The sequence below is a fragment of the Saccoglossus kowalevskii genome, chromosome 10 (assembly GCF_978046115.1).
Source record: "Saccoglossus kowalevskii chromosome 10, keSacKowa6.1, whole genome shotgun sequence".
In the NCBI taxonomy this organism is placed as follows: Eukaryota; Metazoa; Hemichordata; class Enteropneusta; family Harrimaniidae; genus Saccoglossus; species Saccoglossus kowalevskii.
The window spans coordinates 25,072,904-25,093,006 of NC_140650.1; the positions used below are offsets into that span (position 1 = coordinate 25,072,904).

Here is a 20,103-nt window from a genome sequence, read left to right on the forward strand (position 1 = left end):
GCTGGTGGTTTACAACGGACGTTTTTTTGTTTGTCCTCGTAATTCGTTTGTGACTATGTTTGTGATGTTAAAGGGTGGCAGTCGCCGCGCCACGCATGCGCGAGACATGTGGGTCTCATATAAACGAAGATGGCGACATTGGCTTTTGCGCAGATAACCGAGTACAAACTGAAATGTTACCAAGCTTTAATTACGTATATTTAGGTGATTGGAAGGTATCGAAGGAGTATCGGGCGATAGTTAGTGCAAGTCGCGCCCAGGTCAAACCTCATACTTGTGATTTCCATTAGAAATGTAGTGTACATTTCCCAATATGCACAAGGCTGGTTGGACAAGAAAAGTCTGAACTTGTATTATCCATAATATATATTTTAGTCATTTGTTCACCTACTGTTAGCGTGACTATAATACAGGCTAGATTTAGTAGTCACGTTAAAAAATAGAGAAAACAAAAATAATCACGATTTTGCCTGTCTATGGGCCAGCGCAGTGGGAACGAAGAAGCCAGTAAATTATTTCGTGGTGAGTTACATGTAACATTCATCGGCAATCCTAGAGATCGTTTGGTCCAAGTCTCATTTCTGTTCTATTCACTGTCATATGCTGCGCTATTTCCGGAAAACGTTCTTTACCATCAAGTAACAGTTGAGTAACAATAACTATACTAAACGCAGTATTCATTTCACTAAAATACGCCTAGAGGTATTTCTGGCTCGTACTCTCTGTGGTGGCTTTTTAAATTTTCGAACACGATTTTCATTGTCTTCGTTGAATCCGCTATGTGACAGTGAGAAAAACATTAGGAACTGTGTAAATGTTTTTGGAGATTAGATGACGCAACCTGTTTCAGCGGCCCAACGTCACGTGACATTGATTGACAACATTCAAGCTTAGTAGCGCGTTTCTTTTTGCGGTTTGCGTTTTTGACGTTTATTCGACAAAATCTAAACTCGTACAATATTTATTGTCATAAATACTACACACAGCCACTGCTGATATGATATTTATAATCACATACATCCTCTTTGGCACGACGTAATCGACCTGAAAGTTCGAGAAAACGCGTCTTTACCGGAGCTTGGCTTGAGCTCTTTACGTGACTACAGCGTGACTTCCCAGGAAATACCTGGGCCTTTAACAAACTGCAAACACTTAATTTTGTTAAAATCTGCCAAATAAACTGATACTTTATCAGGTAATTTTCAATAATTCAGCATTACCTTCTGCGTTTATTCTATATTTGTAACATTTTTATTCCCTCAGAAAATAATATATCAGAGAAACAAGTTATTCGAAGGATATATTCAAACTTAGACTAACCATGGAACTATAAACCCAGTTCCATGGACTAACAAAGTCGGGATTTCTTTCTTGTTTTACAAAAAAAAAAGGTAATTGTCAATTTAGCCTTTTTAACGTGATCGCGAAAACTAGCGGTCACGCACAGTCCCTTTAGGAACTGTGGGTCACGTTAGTTTTTGCGATCACTTCAAACAATTAATTATTTCTTATTGTAAAACAAAAATGAAGTCCCGACTTTGCCAGTCTAATTCAAACTAGTCGTTTACCATTACTTAGTCCAGGAATCGGACCCTGGGGATCACTTGTAAGAAGTTGTATTATTTATATATGGGTATGCGAGACACCGACCACACAATCCTTGGGCACAAACAGTATTTGTGTCCATGTCCATTCCCTACGAATTTGGGACTGTACAGGAATTTGTGTTTCCTGGACGCTCTTCTTCAGACTTCCTCCAACCACAGACCCTCTGCGGACTGTGCTCCAAATAAATGATCCAAAGCACAACTTTCAGAAAGGAAGTTACAGTAGATGTTACCACTAGGGGGCGCTGTTGTGACTGACAACCGTGTACATCAAAAGGTTCTTGTACTAGTGGCCCCTCTCTCCCAACTCGTCACAAGGTTTCTGGAAAGGTGTCAACGATTTTAGCATTTAGTATGAATGAGATTATATACAGAATCAATTTGATCAGTTTAATCCTTATATTTTTCAAAAAAGTGTTGTTCAGTGTGATTCAGTATCGATGAAGCAAGGCAGTAGCAACATGCATGAATTTTCATATATAAAGATATGCTAAGTATATTCATTGTAATGAACCTAGACTTTTCAAGCTGTCTAGGTCTCATTGGGTAAATCATGATACTCATTAGCAAAAAAAGGAAAACATGTTGCCTGTTGCAACAATAAAGGATGTAGAAGATATAGAAACATTTATTTGTAAATTCATCATCATACTGGACCATAAAGCTATGGAGACCACTGACAAACTGAACTTGCATAGTACAACACAGTTTGTGATTTCAATATGGACAATAATGGAGAAATAATGGGGAAACACAAAAAATATAATTGGTACATTTTATTGGAGATAACAATTCAATAATTTGTTTTAGATTTCAAGAAAATAACATTTAATGTTTCTAAGAGAACACTTAATCAAGTTGCATAGTTGACACACCAAGGGGATTACAACAGGTTTATCGATGTCTCAGGACCAGTATACACCGGTAACACATTTCAAAGTGTGAATATACGCATCTAGTATAGTGGGAAATAAAATGTTAATCTACTGTTCCTAATTACATCAAGCTGCGTAATTCGTTAACTGAAAATTGTGTATCAGAAAACATTCAGAAGCATATACCAGGAGAATCTTAATAATCATAATAATCAATTATGGCAATACCCTGTGTATGTATTATTGTTATTGACTTTCCAAGTTATTTCAACCAGGTATCTTATAACTGACGCATATTCACACAACAAAATTTGGCACATATTAGCCTACAGACAGCAGTAAAGACTTCACAATCTCCTCACAGGGAAATCAAAAGTACTCCATACTGCATTTTGATCGAAGTAAGAATGCACAGCTTCAACATAACATGAAGTAACATCACATAATGAACCACAACAACCAAACAGTATAGCTTGTTGTAGTTTAATTAATATAAAACAATTCCAGAGGGAGCAGATACATGGGTTTCATGTAGCACAAATAAATCAAAGTCCAAATGAAGAATGTTGCATCTGATATTAATTGTAAATTAGTTTTAAGATGCTTTGAGTTCTTTTGGTTTGAGATTAAATCCTCCACCGGTGAACCTTGGTCCGTCGTGTCGCTGAGGTTGAATAACTGGAGCACCAGCCTGTGCTAAAGCTCTTTCACGCTCCCTGTAATATAATGAAAGAGAAAAAAAAAAGAGTATATTTTAGTGAATGTAATAGTTGACATATGGTTGGATGGGACCACTATTCCCTTTTGGTTATTGTTACCCTTAAAAATAGTCCCAGTAAATTGGATAAGTCTCTTATTTGTGAGGAATGAGTGGAGGAACCCAGGTCAAATAAAAATGTCACTGGTGTTTGTGATGTGTAATCAGACTCGGCAATACATGCATATCATTGAAATAAACATAACAGCCAGCCACAACAAAATATTCCTGGTAATTTTTTCGAAAATGATGTTATAATGACACATTTTTTTTTCATTTATTTATTAATTGTTACTGCAAATAAATACAACTACTAATAACCTCTCATTCGACAACTGCTTTTATTTATTCATTTTAATTCATATACTGCTTTTTAATGAGTGTAAACAAAAAACGACGTTATTTTCGACACCTGTTATTTTATTATGGATGTATTACATTACATGTATATCGATTTTAGTTTTAGAGGATATAGAAATTTATTTTGGTAAAAACACAATGTATTACTTAATGATGATTGCAATTGTATATTCCCATCATTCAAAAATCCTAAAACACAGTCACAGTCACACAACATAGATTATGAGGATGTTGAAAAACATGTCTAATCACAAAACATAATTTTAGTAGATGCAAACCAAAATAAATGTAAATTTTTTCCAAATGTACTCACCTTTGTTGCTGCTCTTTTCTTTTCTGGATGAAGTATTTTTTCTTAGCTTCTTGCAGCTCTCTAGCAAGTCTCTCTATTTCATATTTATACTCGTTAGCTTGAGATTCGTACATGTTTAATTCAGAAGACATTGCCTAGCAACAGAACACAAGAGTTTGGTATTGCATAACTCAGAAATGTACATACATTTTTATCACTGGTTACATCAACAGGATTCTGAAAAAATTCTATTTTGCATTCAGATGTTCAGACAGAGATACATCAAAAAACATTCAGAATAATATGAGGTTATTACGAGGATACCTCAAAGTATGCATGAAGACAGTACAGCTGGAGTATCGACCGACACGCAGTGGAGGTCGTTGGGCTGCGAACTGTCTGAGTGCATACTTTGAGATATCCTCGTAATAACCTTATTATTATATATCTTTTTCTTCCAAGGATACACTACGGGAATGCCGAAATCCAAAAAGTTTACAACAGAATCAGCGAATTTCTTTGTGTGGAGTCCGGTCAAACTCTGGTAGCAGCCATGTTTGTTTTTATTATTAGAGGACGCTTACGTGCGTAATAATTTCATATTTGGATTTCGCATTTCCTAATATGGTAGTATGAAAATACCGCAAAATTAAATGGCGTTACGATGACAGATGTATAATAATGAGTATTAACACATGACTCACTTTCATTTGTTTTGTTTTTTCTTTGAGTGTTTGCTGATAGATCTGCAACTGTTCAGCGACTTCAGGCCCAGGTTGTCTTGCCAGGATATGTTTCAATTCAACGTACAACTTTTCTTTCTCTTGAATCAACAATTCCTTCTCCACTACCTCCTCAGTCTTCTGAATCAAACGGCGCTGCAATGTTTGGATTTTCTGTATCATTTCGTATGTGCTGGGATCACTGCCTTCGAGTTTACGCCAGCGATGGATGTTCATTGGATTCTCTAGTTCCTCCTCCAGTGCCTTACAACGTGTTCTCTCGCGGAGAAGTTCTCGCTGCAAATGATAGACTTCTCGCCTGAAAAGTTCAAGAAACATCAGCAGGATAAGATCAGAACAATATACATTGTAGAAGTTGATTGCATCAATAAAAATAAAATTTGAAACAAGTGGTGACTACAGTTAAATGACACTGAACTTACCTCAAGTCGTCAACATTTGCCACACTTTTATTAAGAATATTCTTCTCCCTACGCAGCTTTTTGATCTCAAGTTTGAGCAGGCGTACATCCTCCAAGCGTTGTCGGTACTGGATCTCACCTTTATTCAGAGTTGACTGTTGGATTTTGATTTTCTCATACAGCAAGGCCAGCTCATCATTACGACGTACAAGTTGAGTACCCAGAATGTCTCTCTCACTTATTACTTGATCTAGTTCCTTCTTCTGTCGCAGTCTTTCAGCATCAGCTTCAGAGATGATCTTGAGGAGTTTACGTTCCTCTGCCTCCTGCGATTCGATGTAAGCCTTGTTCTCAGCAGCTTGTTGTTTCATCCTCTGAAGCTCCATCTTTAGAGCCTCTTTCTCTTTCTCAACCCGCTGATGATCCAGATGCTCTTTGACCAGAGCGGCTTCTTTAGCAGTGATCTCTTCCTTGAGTTGATCAATTTGATGGTTCATGATTTTCAACTTCCTCTTCATTTCTGTAATCTCATCCTGCATGCAGTAGAATAATTAATTGCAGTACATCTGATCTGATCTGAACTGATCTCGTTAAATATTAGTAGAATAATTAATTGCAGTACATCTGATCTGATCTGAACTGATCTCGTTAAATATTACATGCATAAATTTGAAAAATCAATTTTGTAAACATCTCTATCAATATGACAGGATGTAGCACCAATGAAGTTCATTGACAGTAATGCATCTTTGAATATAATAATGTACTACACAAAATACAACCATTGAGGAATTTATGTAGAGGTTCAAAATGCCCAAAAGGTATCTGCAAAATTAAAAAAATAATATGAAAAAATCACTGATGTACAAAACATACCTGGGATTCTATCAGGTTCTTGCTGTACAAGTTACGATCACTGCGTACAGCCTCGTACAAATTCTGCTGCTGTTTCAACTTGGTTTCGGCTTCAGCAATTTTCTTCTTGTAATCAAAGATCTGCATTTCACGGACTTTCACATCCTCCATGTGTTGTAAAACCTGCATGAATAATGTCACTCAAATTAAAATATGTTTCTCATGAACTTATAAACCAAAGAAATAACCTCACTCACAGATTATTTGAAAACTTGAACAGAACGAACGTGAAATAATTAACGTAACTGTACCTTCTGAGTAAGTTCGCTGGCTTCATTAATGTAACGATCACGCTCTTTCTCCAACTGATAGATTATCTTACGCTGCTTCTGGGCTTCTTCCTTGTAGTTCTGGATTTCTTGTTCCAGATTCTTCTTGGACTGTTCGTGCAATTTCACCAAGCTCAGTTGTTTCTGCGTAGCGCTGGCAGCCTTCAACATGTTCTTATTCAGGATATCACGTTCACGCACAAGGTCGTCGATGGCTTTCCTGTCCATTTCTTGCTGTTTTTTACCAGCTTCAATTTCTGGGGTAAACAATAGCAAATACAAACTCACACTTGAGTCTCTGTGACTGCCAAATCAGTTCTACATGTAGGCACAAGTATTGAGAGATATTAAATCAAATAATACTGATATCTTACTGAAGCAGCATCTGTTTATATAAACAGATAACAAAAAAATAACCTTTTTCAGGTTAACATGGGATTTCTCAAGAATTATGTACTGTATGTTTTGACCGAAAATAATTATTGCTGCCTAAAATATGGATTTGCTGCAATAGATATGTAAATGACAACGGCCTATGGCTAAAATAGGTCACATTTAAATGACCAAGTATACAATAATGCAATTTTTTATTTAGATACTACATGGTTTACATAATGTACTGTAAACTGCCACTCATGATGTGATATGATAATTTAATGTTGGTCACATGGATTGAATTATATGAAAATCACTGACTCCCTGCCTAAATTAACCAGAGTGAAATTTTCCAGACACTATCCATGTAGTTTTGAGGCCAAGGAAAGCTCTATTGAGCATACTTTCTTCATTCAACATTCACGGTTTATTACGGTTTATTATATATTACATGTGACTACAACAAGAGTACTGTCAAGAGTTGTTTGCTATATTCTGGTAGTGAATACAGAGGTCAAGCTCTGATTGAAACTACTCTGTAATCAATTCAGTCATGACATTCATTATCATATTTTTAACCATCAACTTCATGTCTGTGAGAATGAAATAGAACAATTTTGAAAACAACTACCATCTTCACATATTTATAGTGAAAAAATAATTCTAATAATTCTTGGTAGCTGTGTTTGAAAGCAATCATATATGTATGTTTACCTCTTTCAAGACCAACAATCTGACTCTTTAGAGTCTCTTTTTGTTGTTCAGTCTCAGCTTTCTGATCTTCCACTGAACGCAGTCTACGCTGGATGGTTTCACGCATCTTACTAAGACGAATAGTGTCCTGTTTCAATGCATTGATCTCATCTTCTTTAGCCTGCACACCAAAAGATAAAATAACATTAAAAGTTGAGCAAAAAAGAAAATTTTGAAAAACCTGCTCCATAATAGAGTGCTCATGCATACTCACTTACAGTTGGAAAAGCACACATATAGAAATACATAATACTATTATTATAATTACAAGACAAGGTGTGTTGCAGCACAATTGCAGCTACTATACTTACTCTAAGTTCAGCAACTCTCTGTTGGTTTTCTTGAGCTAGTGTATCAGCGTTAATAAGTTGTTGCTCGTAATCAGTCTGCAGTTTGGTAAACCGGGCATTCAATATATCGCTATCTTTCTGAGCACGCTCATAGAGAATCTGTAAAAGGAAAAATAAAAAAAAAAGTTTTTTAGAAATCGTGACATTATTTATAAGATGCTTTTAAGCTATAATACTACCAAACATTCATGTTATTACTCATGTGATCTGAAAACTGTATACAGTTTAATTTTCGTTGCCAGGAATTTTCACGATTTATCGGTGTCCACGAGGAAAAAAATCTCCAAAGATGCAGGGACTCGGAGCTTTAGAATCCTAGCTCACAGATACAAGATATTTGTTGCTTCACAAAATAAAATCACTTTACAGTACATTACTGTGAGAATGAAATTATCACTGAAAGTGTAGCTATACTAATACTAAAATCACTGGTGGTACTTAAACTATATGAAAAGGCAATTCCTACATAACAAACTTAAATGAATATATTTGTAGATTAGCCAGCATACTTTAATTATGGAATTAAAATTAAAAAAAACCTACCCTATTCTCCTTCAGCTGTGTTTCCAACTTTGAAACATCCTCCTTGTACTTTCCAAGCTGTGTTGACATTGTTTTAATTTCAGACGCTTTGGTTTCTTGTTCAGCTTTGGATTGTTTCAACTCCCTCTCCAGTTTGTCTTTTCTACGAGACTCGCGCTGGGCTTCATTGCTTCGCACCTGGATATCTTGGTTCAACTGAAAAAGGAAAACAGCAAAGAGTGTGAGTGTGAGATTGATGAAATGTTGAAAACCTGGACATCAAATTCAAAATTATGATCTGTTATTTGCTCTTTGACCCCACTCTCTTTTCTCCCTACCTCAGCTATCTTAGATTCTGCATCATCTTTATCTTTCTCAGCCTTGGCCATTCTATTATTAGCCTCAGTTAAAGCTTCGCGTAGCTTCACAATCTCATTCAACTGTTCATCCCTTTCTTTGGTGAGATCTTCCTTAGCTTTGAGTAATTCATTAACGCTGCAATAGAGAGAAATCAATAAGTCAACCATCAACTGCACAGCAAAATATGTATTTTGTATGTCAGAAACAGTGTTCGAAATTAACGTCGGTCCGTCGGCCTCACGCCGACAGTGGGTGTAAAGGGCCTAGAGCTGTGAAAAACCATCATTCCTTGTGACCGACCATAAATTTATATTTAAAAAAAACGTTCCATTATTAAGTATGATAGTAAGACCAAATATATAATAAATATCGATAGTAACTCCAGAATTGTTTCAAAATTGCGTTTTCTTGCACGTTTGATCAACAAATGGCATCACTCATCGACCTGGGCATACGAGTCTTAATTCAAGCTTGCTGAATGATCGTGATAGTGTTTTTTCTGAAGATTTTGATGAGTTTAGTGACGATGAAAGAAATGATGATGACTTCTTTGAGGCTGCAGATAATATATCTGATTAATTAGTAAATAAAGGTTTTGCAATTGCAAGCTTGTATTATCCGTTTAGTCTTTGTTAAATATCAGGGCCTACAGTTAGCTAGAAGGACCTACAGTTTCAATTTGACATAGGTCCTTCGGGCCTTTTATGATTTTCAGTTAATTTCGAACACTGGTCAGAAATGTGGGAAAATGTATGTATCTACGCAGTAACTAAATAACTTGAAAGATAATAAAGTACAATGGCTAAAATCTATGTCATCAAACACTGCTGGGACTTAACATTTGAGATTGCTGCAAGTCTAAACAATTCCAACCAATTACAACTTCATTTCATTCAATAGGGCTGGTTACAGCTAAAACTATAAAAGAATTGCATGAGAAATGACCACCACATGTAGATGCCACACTACAACAGTGAACTGTAATACTATGATGATCTATGACGATCAATGTACATAGACTGTCAGTAGATTGGTAATCGTTAGATAGATGTTTAAAGCAATAGCTCTTTATAACATTTCAATTTATAAAATATTTGTCTCGTAAAACCATTGTACTACATTCAAATCAAAAGAAGATGTTTTCATTGGTTAGCTAAGCCTTTCGGTAAAATCTATTACCGGTACTATGGGTCTTTCCCAATCTTGGCTAACTAACATAGAATATCTTATTTAATTTATTCAAAAAGCTTCAAATAAATCGGTCTAAAATACATGTTGAATATAATTTGAATAGTACAAGTAATATTATCATCACATTTTGGCATTTAAAATCCAGTATAAATTTATTAGCTGGAAAATAATCGTGAAAGGGTCAAAGGTCACATTGACTATTGTAGATTCTAGATTCTATACGGAAAATATTCATCTAAGGCGGTTTGTAATCATTTGAAATTCATAAAATGTAGTGTACATACATGTACATACAAACAAACAAAGTACTTCAGACTATGCTGTATTATACTGTATTTTTATGGAAGAGATAAGTTCAGCAGAAAATAAAACTAAGTGAAACTACTACTTTCAGACAAAATAAACTGCAGCTAGATAAAGCAAGCAATTGTAATTGGTGAGAAGATAAAAGTAATATTACCTGTACGTTTTAACATTTTCTTCTATGTTATCGATAAAGAGCCATTGCTCGAAACGTCTAGCTATTTTTAATAGTTATTTAGGACTACAATTACCAAATATTATCTTCTATTTGTAATATTATTTACCTGTGTTCTTGACCCATTGAGAGACCAGCACCTTGTTCTACTAGCTTGCTCAAATTTGCAATCTCCATCTTCAAAGACTGAATAGTTTCCCTTGCACGTTGTTCTTTCTCATGAGATGCATCCACCATTTTCCATGCTTTCTCAATTTCCTAAACAAATTACATTAATCGAGAGTTAATAATTTTATACATATAGCACCAAAGAATAGTTGATTACAGCATCAGTGTTTTGATTTGATAAATACTTTATGTTCTCCTAAAACATCGTCGTCATGTAGCACAAATTAAATTTTCATGTAAACAATGAATTTTACATGCATTGATTGAATGCATATAAAACCCATATATAACAATGCGGTGTGACACGATGACTAGGAAGCTTTAAGATGAGTTATTTTCATAGGCAAGTTACTTAATGGTCAGATTTTTATTACAAAAATTAATATATTTTTATTAAATAACTTTCAAAAAATTTCTACAGATTATATAACTATAAGGAAGAAAGGTATTTTTGACAATTGGGCTTCCATGCACTGACGGAAGCGCAGTAAAACTTAAATTAACTAGATTTTGGTGATAATATTTAGACTTTTTTCAGTAACCTTGATATGGCCAATGAAAGTGTTGATGTTGTGTAATTTTTTTATGAAATGGGCAAATGATACGATACTGTCAATTGATGCATTTGAGTAATTTTGATTGGACGATATTGATTGAGGGAATATCTATAACTGATGTGAAGCTGAATCAGTACAGGGCCCATACATCTTTTCAGGATATCGGTGACCGAATTCTGCCAAATTTACACCCCTAATACAGTAACAGTAATGATGAATTTTAACAGCAATTGCAAAATTTACACATGAAAAAACCATAATGGATATATACGCTACTAGTTACAATTAATTAAATTAAATACCGCCATCCACTAACCTTTTTGAGAGAGGCAATTGTTGTCTGGTCTTCTTGGGACAGTTTCAGCGCTGTGGACACTTTGGCAGAGTTTGCGACAATTTCGGCGTTCAACTCTCGACATTTTTGCATAAGACGTTTCTCACTTTCATGAGACTTCTTCAGCGCACGGTGCAATTTCTCATATTCCATACGAAATTTCTCCAAACTTCTGTCGCCCATCAGCTCGTTCAAGACTTCCTGGAAGTCTTTCTCCAGCGCCTCGAACGCATTTTCCTCGAGAGCTGTCTTGTCCCCCTTGGGCTCCTCCTTCGACGGTTCTTTCTTTTTATCCTAAAAATACCAATCATTAATTAATTTAAGAATAGATACAATCGAATATTAACTAAGTGCGTACATATAAATGATAGTATCGACTATAATAAGCGAATGCTTCGCGTTCCCAAAGCAATGTTATTAAACTAGACTAGTAGATCACAGTAATTTGTTGTTGAGCTGCGAGGCTGACAACTAAAGGAGTACTGGCCACTACACATGACCCAGTTTAAAATTCACAATCTAATCCTTACCTCAGACATTTCTAGTAATACCAGAAACGTCAATTAGCCTTTAAAGTGACGATGTTATTAACAAAATGTTGAAGTTCGTGTTTCAGCTGATCAATGGTGACTCGAAATCTGTTTGTTCGTAACTAAGCCGAGTAACTACCACAATACAAATACCACACAGCGACAAAGAAATTAGTCCAACGGGTCGATCATTTTTTTATGTTGTATTTTAATATTCAACACTTTGAAGTGTCGTACTATATTTTTATATATTTTATTGAATATTTTCTGAAAAAAACAAAACAATTTCATATGTCATTCATATATGTAAAAACAGACACGGTGAAATGAATGTATCACTTCGATCCGGTGAGACGGTTAAGCTTTTGCGCATGCGCCTGTTTTTGCAACAATGCTACCGCTGGAGGGCGGTATTTCAAGAAGTTCGCCACAGTCGACACAGCAGTCAGTTCTCTGAGGTCTTAACTATACTCTCATTCCATTGAGTAAATTCAATTACACTTCATTTATTCAATAATGATGGATGCGACAGCTTTATGGATGAACCAGAGATGCGGCAGTCTTATTTACAGACGTGGGCAGAAAAAAATGTTACATTGCACTTTTACCAGGGTGGGTTGTTACTAGTTGTGGTCTCCCTGTTATCCTATGACCGCCACCCAGAAAAAAAAAAACAGAACCCTATACTTTATATTGCAGGAAATTCTCTGGAATTGTGTCCGAAAGCAATGCAGTAAATAGTACAGGGACAGTGTCGGACTGCACTGTTATCACATAAGGGCAAAACTAAATGAACTTTTTAAAATTAATATTTGATGTAATTGAACTTGAACGTCTGTGAGCTGCTGAGTTGCTGACTAGACTGACTAACTTCCTACTGCTTCCCGCTATTCCCTATCTCATTGCCCCACCCATCTCACCAAATACTGTCACCGTAACATTGAAGACAGTATTTTCCCTCTATGCTATCGAACCGAGGGAAAAAATATTTACTTCAAAGTGCATGCTAACTTTTTGGGAATAAAGGGAGGATCGCTGTCGGTGGAGGTGTAAATAATGTGTGAAATGGGCGAGTAATACCTTGCCTTTCGTCACGACGTGGAAAATAAGTCACGGCGATAACCGGAGAGCCATGATCGGGAGGTGATCATCTTCGATCACAAGCAAAGGTCCGCCGTCTATTCCCTCGCTCCCCACCCCGGGGGCACTTGAAACATGCATGCATAGCCAGGATATATCAGTATTGTGCACAATGCCTTCTCCCCATTGATCTTTTAATTGAAGACAGAGCCACGGATGATTCAATTATCAAAAACATTATCACCCTTCATTGGCGGATTTAGATGGGGCCGAGGCCCCCCTATTTTTAACAACCAACAGGGCTTCACGCCATCGGCGCTCGCGAACTTGGCCTTAGGCCAACTTATCGCCCCCCTATTCCAGAATCTTCGATCCGCCCCTGCCCTTACACTCGATATACATGATCCGCGCGGTAATCTGCTTGGCAATGGAAACCCTTTTTTTATTCGCCCTTTTTCCCAGATCGTGGTTTATGTAGTTCTTTATAGTCAGTCAACACAACTTTCTCATAATTAATCAACGTCACTATACAATATGGATTTTCCCCCAGAAGTTGCACTCTTATGTTTTGACCTCCGTGTGTCCGTGCGTGCGTGCCTGCGTGCGTGCGTCTGTGCGTGCGTCCGGTCCTGTATCTTAGAAATGCCTGGACCAATCACAATCAAACTTCACACATACATCACACATGATATTATACATATGCAGGTCAATTTGTTTCACGATCTGATTTAAGATGGCCGAATGGCGGCCATTTTTGTGCTAAAAATCATCAAAATCAAGCATTTCTCGGCTGTTTACAGATGGATTTTGTTCAAACTTTGTATATACATTAGACATTATGAGCCCATCATGCAAATAATTTTGTTTTTCAGATAATATTCAAAATGGCCGGCTGGCGGCCATTTTGTTTTAATGATAGTGGTTCTCGTGCCATATCTCTGACTTGTTTTGACTGATTATGTTCAAATTTTAAATATTCATTATACATCATGTCATAGATAAACAAATATATTGGTTCGACGATCATATTCAAAATGGCCGAATGGTGGTCATTTTTGTGCTAAAAAATCATCAAATATCAAGCATTTCTGACATTTATGGATGGATTTCAATCAAACGTGGTACATACATTAGACATTACTGGTTCCTGATGCACGTCATTTTATTTGTCAGATTGGATTCAAAATGGCTGACGGGCGGCCATTTTGTTTTAATGATTGGGCTTCTAGAGCCATGTCTCTTAAATGCTTTGACTGATTATGTTCAAATTTTATATATTCGTTATAAATCATGTTATATATATACATGTATTCAAAATGGTTGATTTTGAATGCTGTTCCAGAGCAATATCTCACAATATGGACAAGTACTTGTTTGACGATCAGATACAAATGTCAATCATTTTAATGTTAAAAAATCATATTTCTGACATGGTTATATTCCAGCTATATTACTATAAACAAAACTATATATCTTAAATTTGATAACTAACGGAGACTGTGCCATGCATGGCTTGTTGTACTATAGCTTTATCAATGGGCACTTTAAACTCATAGTGACAGCATTGAACAGACTCGGGGAAAAGACGACACACGTGTTAATAATACCATTACGTTATACTTCGATGAAAATATTGTTGGTTTCTATTTTAATGCAACTACTTATGTCAGTTCTTTCTGGGTGATATATGTGACTGCAGTCATTAAAATCATTGATGTGATATCACTGGTGTTGTAATATGCCGACGTTTAGTTGGGATATTAAATCATTTTTAAATTATTTGAATAAATCACAATAATGTAAATACATATTTTTTACTATATATGTTTTGTTTTAATATTATCTACGATGAAACGCAACCACTATGACATAATTGGGTGACACGGAGTCATTCAATGACGAGTATGTTTTTGAGAGATATATTTTAATATTTCATATGACGAACAACTACACATCAACGAATATTGAAATGTCCAATACTGTAAAATAATTATTTGTGGTTGTTTTGTATAAAGTTTATTTTCACTGATTTTTGACGAGTTGTATATCAAATATAGGGACAAACTATAAACACTTTACACTACTTGTTACGGGCTTCCCATATACAGCTCATAGGAGACGCCGGGTACTAGTAGCAGCGAAGGTGGAAACGGTCACCAGCCACGTAGCAATTTGAGCTCGTGCGTCCGACTGAATTCGACTGAATCCGTCGGCGAAGGCGCTATAGCTCACACCAACTATGTAGCGCTTTTGTAGCGCAGCCTTTTTTTCGAGAATTGGTGGTTATATTTTAGTGGAAAGTCACTATTTTGACACTATTGTGACACTTTAACCACAGGTTCCTATGGCAGAGATATTATGCAATATCTCAAAATCTAGCCTGGTGACATAGGCTGAACAAATCATATATTGTTAATGATGGAGTACTTTTTATTTTTATTTAACATTGTCTATGGAATTGTTCTAAGATAGCAATTTTCAAGAAATATTAGGACACGTTTCTCAAAAAGCATAACTGTAACACACAAAATAATGGCATTAGCTTCATGATTGTACATAATAAACTAATGAACATTCATGATTGTCATGCGATTTATGACCGATTTCGTCAAAAATTGTGACTAGGCTTCTACCTTAAGTAGAGTTAATGAAGTTAAACAACTCTACCAAGCACCAAGTAAAGAATTGGATAGTCGAGCAGTTATGGGGCTTTTCAGGAATCCAGTCTTATGCAGAAATGGAAACAAAAACTGGCCAATTTCAATTTTGTAAAATGTTTATAGTACATTGTACATGTACTCATTTAAATCATGTATCTATAAAATATTGCTGTTTCACGACTTTTTACTTGGTTGTCGATAATATTTTACTTGTAGTATGATACCTGTACGGCAAGGGATTCCAAACAAAATGGCGGCATGCAAATTTATAAATAAGACGTTTAATTTATTCGGCAATCGCCTCACCACTACAGCCACCTACAGCATACCAGTTACCTCAGTTTCTGCTAATCTGCGCACGCGTGGAGCGCCCTCGATCGAGCAGTTAAAATGCGCAGTCTTGAATTTACTCGAAAGCTGATATCACGATGATTAGAAATGATCATATTTTGTCATACACGGGCGGTCGACATTGATCTTCCAATAGTCCAGTGTCTTATAAGCACCCATACCTGGAGCGGACAAGATACTTTGTATTTTGAGGTAAGATTTTCGGCAGCTAAACAAAATGTTTGTTTTGTTTCCTCCCTTGTGATAGTTCTGCCGGTGGCTGATAGACCAGAAACGAATATTGGTGATTGTTGGGGAAATGCATGCAGTCCATTATCAAACTGTTTCAATTCTGTACTTTAAGTTATTTTGAGGAAGAATAAGGTCCTGTACTGGAACATGCTCTTGCTTCCCCATAGACGTTACGGTCCATGTATTGACTTCCACAGAACCCAACTACACACGAACTTCAGGCCCCAGTACAGAAACGAACGCATTGAATCGACTGCGGTGCCTGGGTCATACGCATTGTAATCGGATCAAATGATGGCCTAGTCCATTAATAGTTCGACCAACTATTGTAGTTTTTGTTCAGTACCAGACCATATAACGAACACAATCGTGGGAACTGTGCAATGGCCGCCAACAAAGGCTTCTGAGATTTCTCGTAATCGGACACACAACACTATCTTTTGTTTATGACCTGTTGTCATATGTTACACCAACTCTGATTGGGCGTATGCTTCAGATGGGCCTCCAATCAGATCTACGCATTTCACCGAGGAGAAATAATCTTCAATCTCGCACGGGTTCGTGTGGGGGTACGTTTACATCGAGCCCACGAAACCGCGCGATTCGGACGATGAGCGGCGAGACGATGATGTAATAAGCCCATCGTGGGTAGAAAGGGTGGCTTTAAATTGGCACAACAGAGACAAAAAGTAACAGACCATATCCGTTGGAACTTACCAAGTTGATCAAACCGTTCAACGCAGTCTTTGAAAGCGGCTGTTGAATTATGACTTAACATGTTTTTAAAAGTTTCGACGGATAATTCTTGGGATCACATTAACCAGTCACGGAATATGAAGGTATGTATTACTAATATGAGACGTAATTCTAGTACACATAAGACAACACAAGTAATGTCCGTCGTTCAACATTTATGACCTTCTCCGTGTAGTTAATTTTATTCATATACCTTCAAGTTCATCTATATCCCTAACGTCACATTTCCTAAAATGAATTCCATCAGTGCCATGCTTAACCTTAAGAGTGTGTAACTTATCGTTCGCCTTTTCCTCGTTTATGTGGATAATAGATATACACACCCTGAAAATAAAGAGAAAGAAGATGAGCATTATATATATAACATATTTACCTTAAAACTAGACATTCAATTAATGGAACAACCTGTCATAATAAATTCCAACTAGTTGAACTCCAATAATTTACGCTTCATCTATTCACATTTTGGTAAATCGTGCATAACCTTTTAAAATAACTGTTCAATAAGAATTCTGAAAAATAGGCGAAATATTATTAATGCCAATTCAATCGCTTTAGTATTTTACTATATTCTGAATTTGCGTATAGGTGTGCGCGGAATAATACTATATCAACCATACATTTAATTTCATCTATTAACCAAACTAAATAGATTTTGATCCTAGCTGTTTATAGTTAGTCGGCTTACATTTCGAATAAAATTCATTAAGTGGCGAGATGTCAGAATTCTCTATTGTGGGACTTTACACTGCCACGTTTTCGAACATTGTTCTGGAACTTTCATACAATATCACGTGACAACGAAGATGTCACCATTGTTTGTTTTAGATCATGAATATTCATAAGTTGATCATTATGCAGATCTTGTGTATGCAGCCCATCTGCAGATAACTTACGAGAACAATGACCATATACTAGTATTTCAAAAGGTCAACGCGTACGCTCACGCACACGTGCACGGCATTCAAGCAGAACACAAAAAATGTTTAAAAACTTAACAAAATAGTATTCACTGAAGGTCTCAAAAGTACGAGAATTCTCGCAAAACTTATATTAAAATATATATATTTACTTTGGGCAATGGCTTTTAGGCTAGATACAATTCTGCTACTCGTATATAAAGTCTCTAGATAGGTGTGTGTGACAACTGCCCTAACAGGGCCTATTTTAGAAGTTTAATCAACCCATCATATAAAATGTCACACATGTTTTAAAATCAACTTTAGTGTCCATAAATAAGCTTATGTCATTTAATTGTCGGCCCATTTTAACCATACACCAATGGCCATAGATCAGAAATCAATTCGCACATTCAAAACCAGGAAGAATACAACTACAATTGTTTGCACATAGTGGCACAGATCAGTAACCGAACCAAAACACCATAGTAGCCGTCCCGCCAAAGATACACTAAGTTGCCTTTTAAAAACAAGTAATTGTAATATTTTGATGCTGCAGTTTAATACATGATTTTCGTAATAGGTTTTTCTGCGTCAAAAAACAAAACAGAAATCTAAAGACTGAAGCAACGATCATTGCAGCTCTCTTTCTTTTCTAAAGAGTCCTCAGAAAGGTGTTAACTCTTTTAAAATGTATTGAAATTGAATTTAATGAATATTCAAGAGCACAGAAACTATCACGTCAGAAATAATTTAGCATTATTTTTAAAAAAATTGAATAAAGTTTAGGTACGAGCTTTGCCAATTTTTATAATCCTGGCGAACGGCACATCCGACCAGTACTGCCAACAAGAACGCCATATTTGACATTTTAATGTTTGTAACAACGAATCTGATTAATCTATAACTTTGTTATCGCATCCAATCAAATGCGACCTCAAACATACACGCTTCTGAATAGAATAATATATATATATAATATATATATATACACACCTATATATATATATATATATACATATTCATAATATGGGTCACACACACATATATTGAAATAGAACATATGTTAAGATTTTATAAAATTGGGATACTTTGAATCATTAAAATATAAAGTGATGATTAGAGTTTGGATAACCAGATTTTGGATGATTTTTGATCATAGCTTATATTGATTTTAACGGGTTGTTCAATGGTCGAATAACATTTTGTGAGACTAGGGGTTGAATGTATTCTGTAGAAAAACTCAGCGCCCTTAAAACAAGAAAATACTCCCCACTACGCTTTGCGAATATCCTACAACTCTATTCTTGCTAGCCACGTACACAGGGAATAACTTTGAAGAAAGAAAACCTATTTGAGTACCCAGATATAACCCATATGTTGTCCTAGTGTTTGAGGCGTTGGACTATGCAAGATGGGTGAAATTATGTATAATTTCACGACAGTAAGAAACAGATGTCAACACGATATTGACGTATAACCGGAAGCCATGGCAGATCTGGGAACTTCAAATATATTAAAAGTCCCCTCAAGAGGGCGCTATATAACATGAAATAAGATCTTGTGATCATATTATAACACCCCCTCTTGATCGCATGCTGTAATGTAAATTTCGCGATCTATTAGAGCATTAAGATAAGCAGTTTTATCATCCATTTGATGCAAAATAAAATCATGTTGTGCTGCAATTTGAAATAAAGCACGAATTGAGATAATCTACCCCTTGAACCTGGCTGTAACCCTCAGCAACATATCTAGCGTTGTACGTTTCAGAACCACTTGAGTCCTCCTTAATTGCATAAACCCAACGGTCGCCTACTAAATTTCGACCTTTAGGTAAAGTAGTTAATGTGAATGTATTGTTTGTTTGTATTAATAGAGTTCATTTTCGCCTTTATAGACGATTGCCAATATTCTGAGTCAGTGCAGCTAATAGCTTCTTCATACGTCTGAGTAAAGTTAGATATCATATGATAGGATAGTAATAGTAATGGCAGACAACACATTGCCTGTCTCGTCATTGACTTCAAAGTCGATAACATAGTTATTCACGTGTCTCTCTTTTTGGATATCTTTCACCAGAATGTACTAGTTCTGTCGTAATTGTAGTGGTTTGGCTTTCAGATGGAAATTCTTTCTGTTTTGTATTAGCACGTGATTGATGACTTCGATTTGTTTCTACTTGTTTCGGAACATACACTTCATCATCATTCGGTAATTTACCAATTTGGGTATGTTGTTCACTGACATTCTTTGTGTTGAACTTCACAACTCTGTATGCCAAGTATG

At 36.0% G+C, this 20,103-nt stretch overlaps 1 protein-coding gene across 1 annotated transcript; it reads right to left on the reverse strand.

Moving 5' to 3' along the window:
- Positions 1 to 2,368: 2,368 nt before the first annotated feature.
- On the reverse strand, positions 2,369 to 11,846 carry LOC100366451 (cilia- and flagella-associated protein 58-like). The gene is made up of 13 exons (XM_002733869.4): positions 11,838 to 11,846; positions 11,290 to 11,601; positions 10,358 to 10,506; positions 8,558 to 8,714; positions 8,241 to 8,435; positions 7,659 to 7,796; positions 7,309 to 7,468; positions 6,202 to 6,476; positions 5,912 to 6,073; positions 5,057 to 5,568; positions 4,596 to 4,932; positions 3,913 to 4,046; positions 2,369 to 3,198 (listed from the first exon to the last, which is right to left on the reverse strand). Exons 1-13 carry the CDS (start codon positions 11,844 to 11,846, stop codon positions 3,078 to 3,080), a joined length of 2,661 nt encoding a protein of 886 aa, XP_002733915.1. The 3' UTR covers positions 2,369 to 3,077.
- Between the last annotated feature and the right edge of the window lie 8,257 nt (positions 11,847 to 20,103).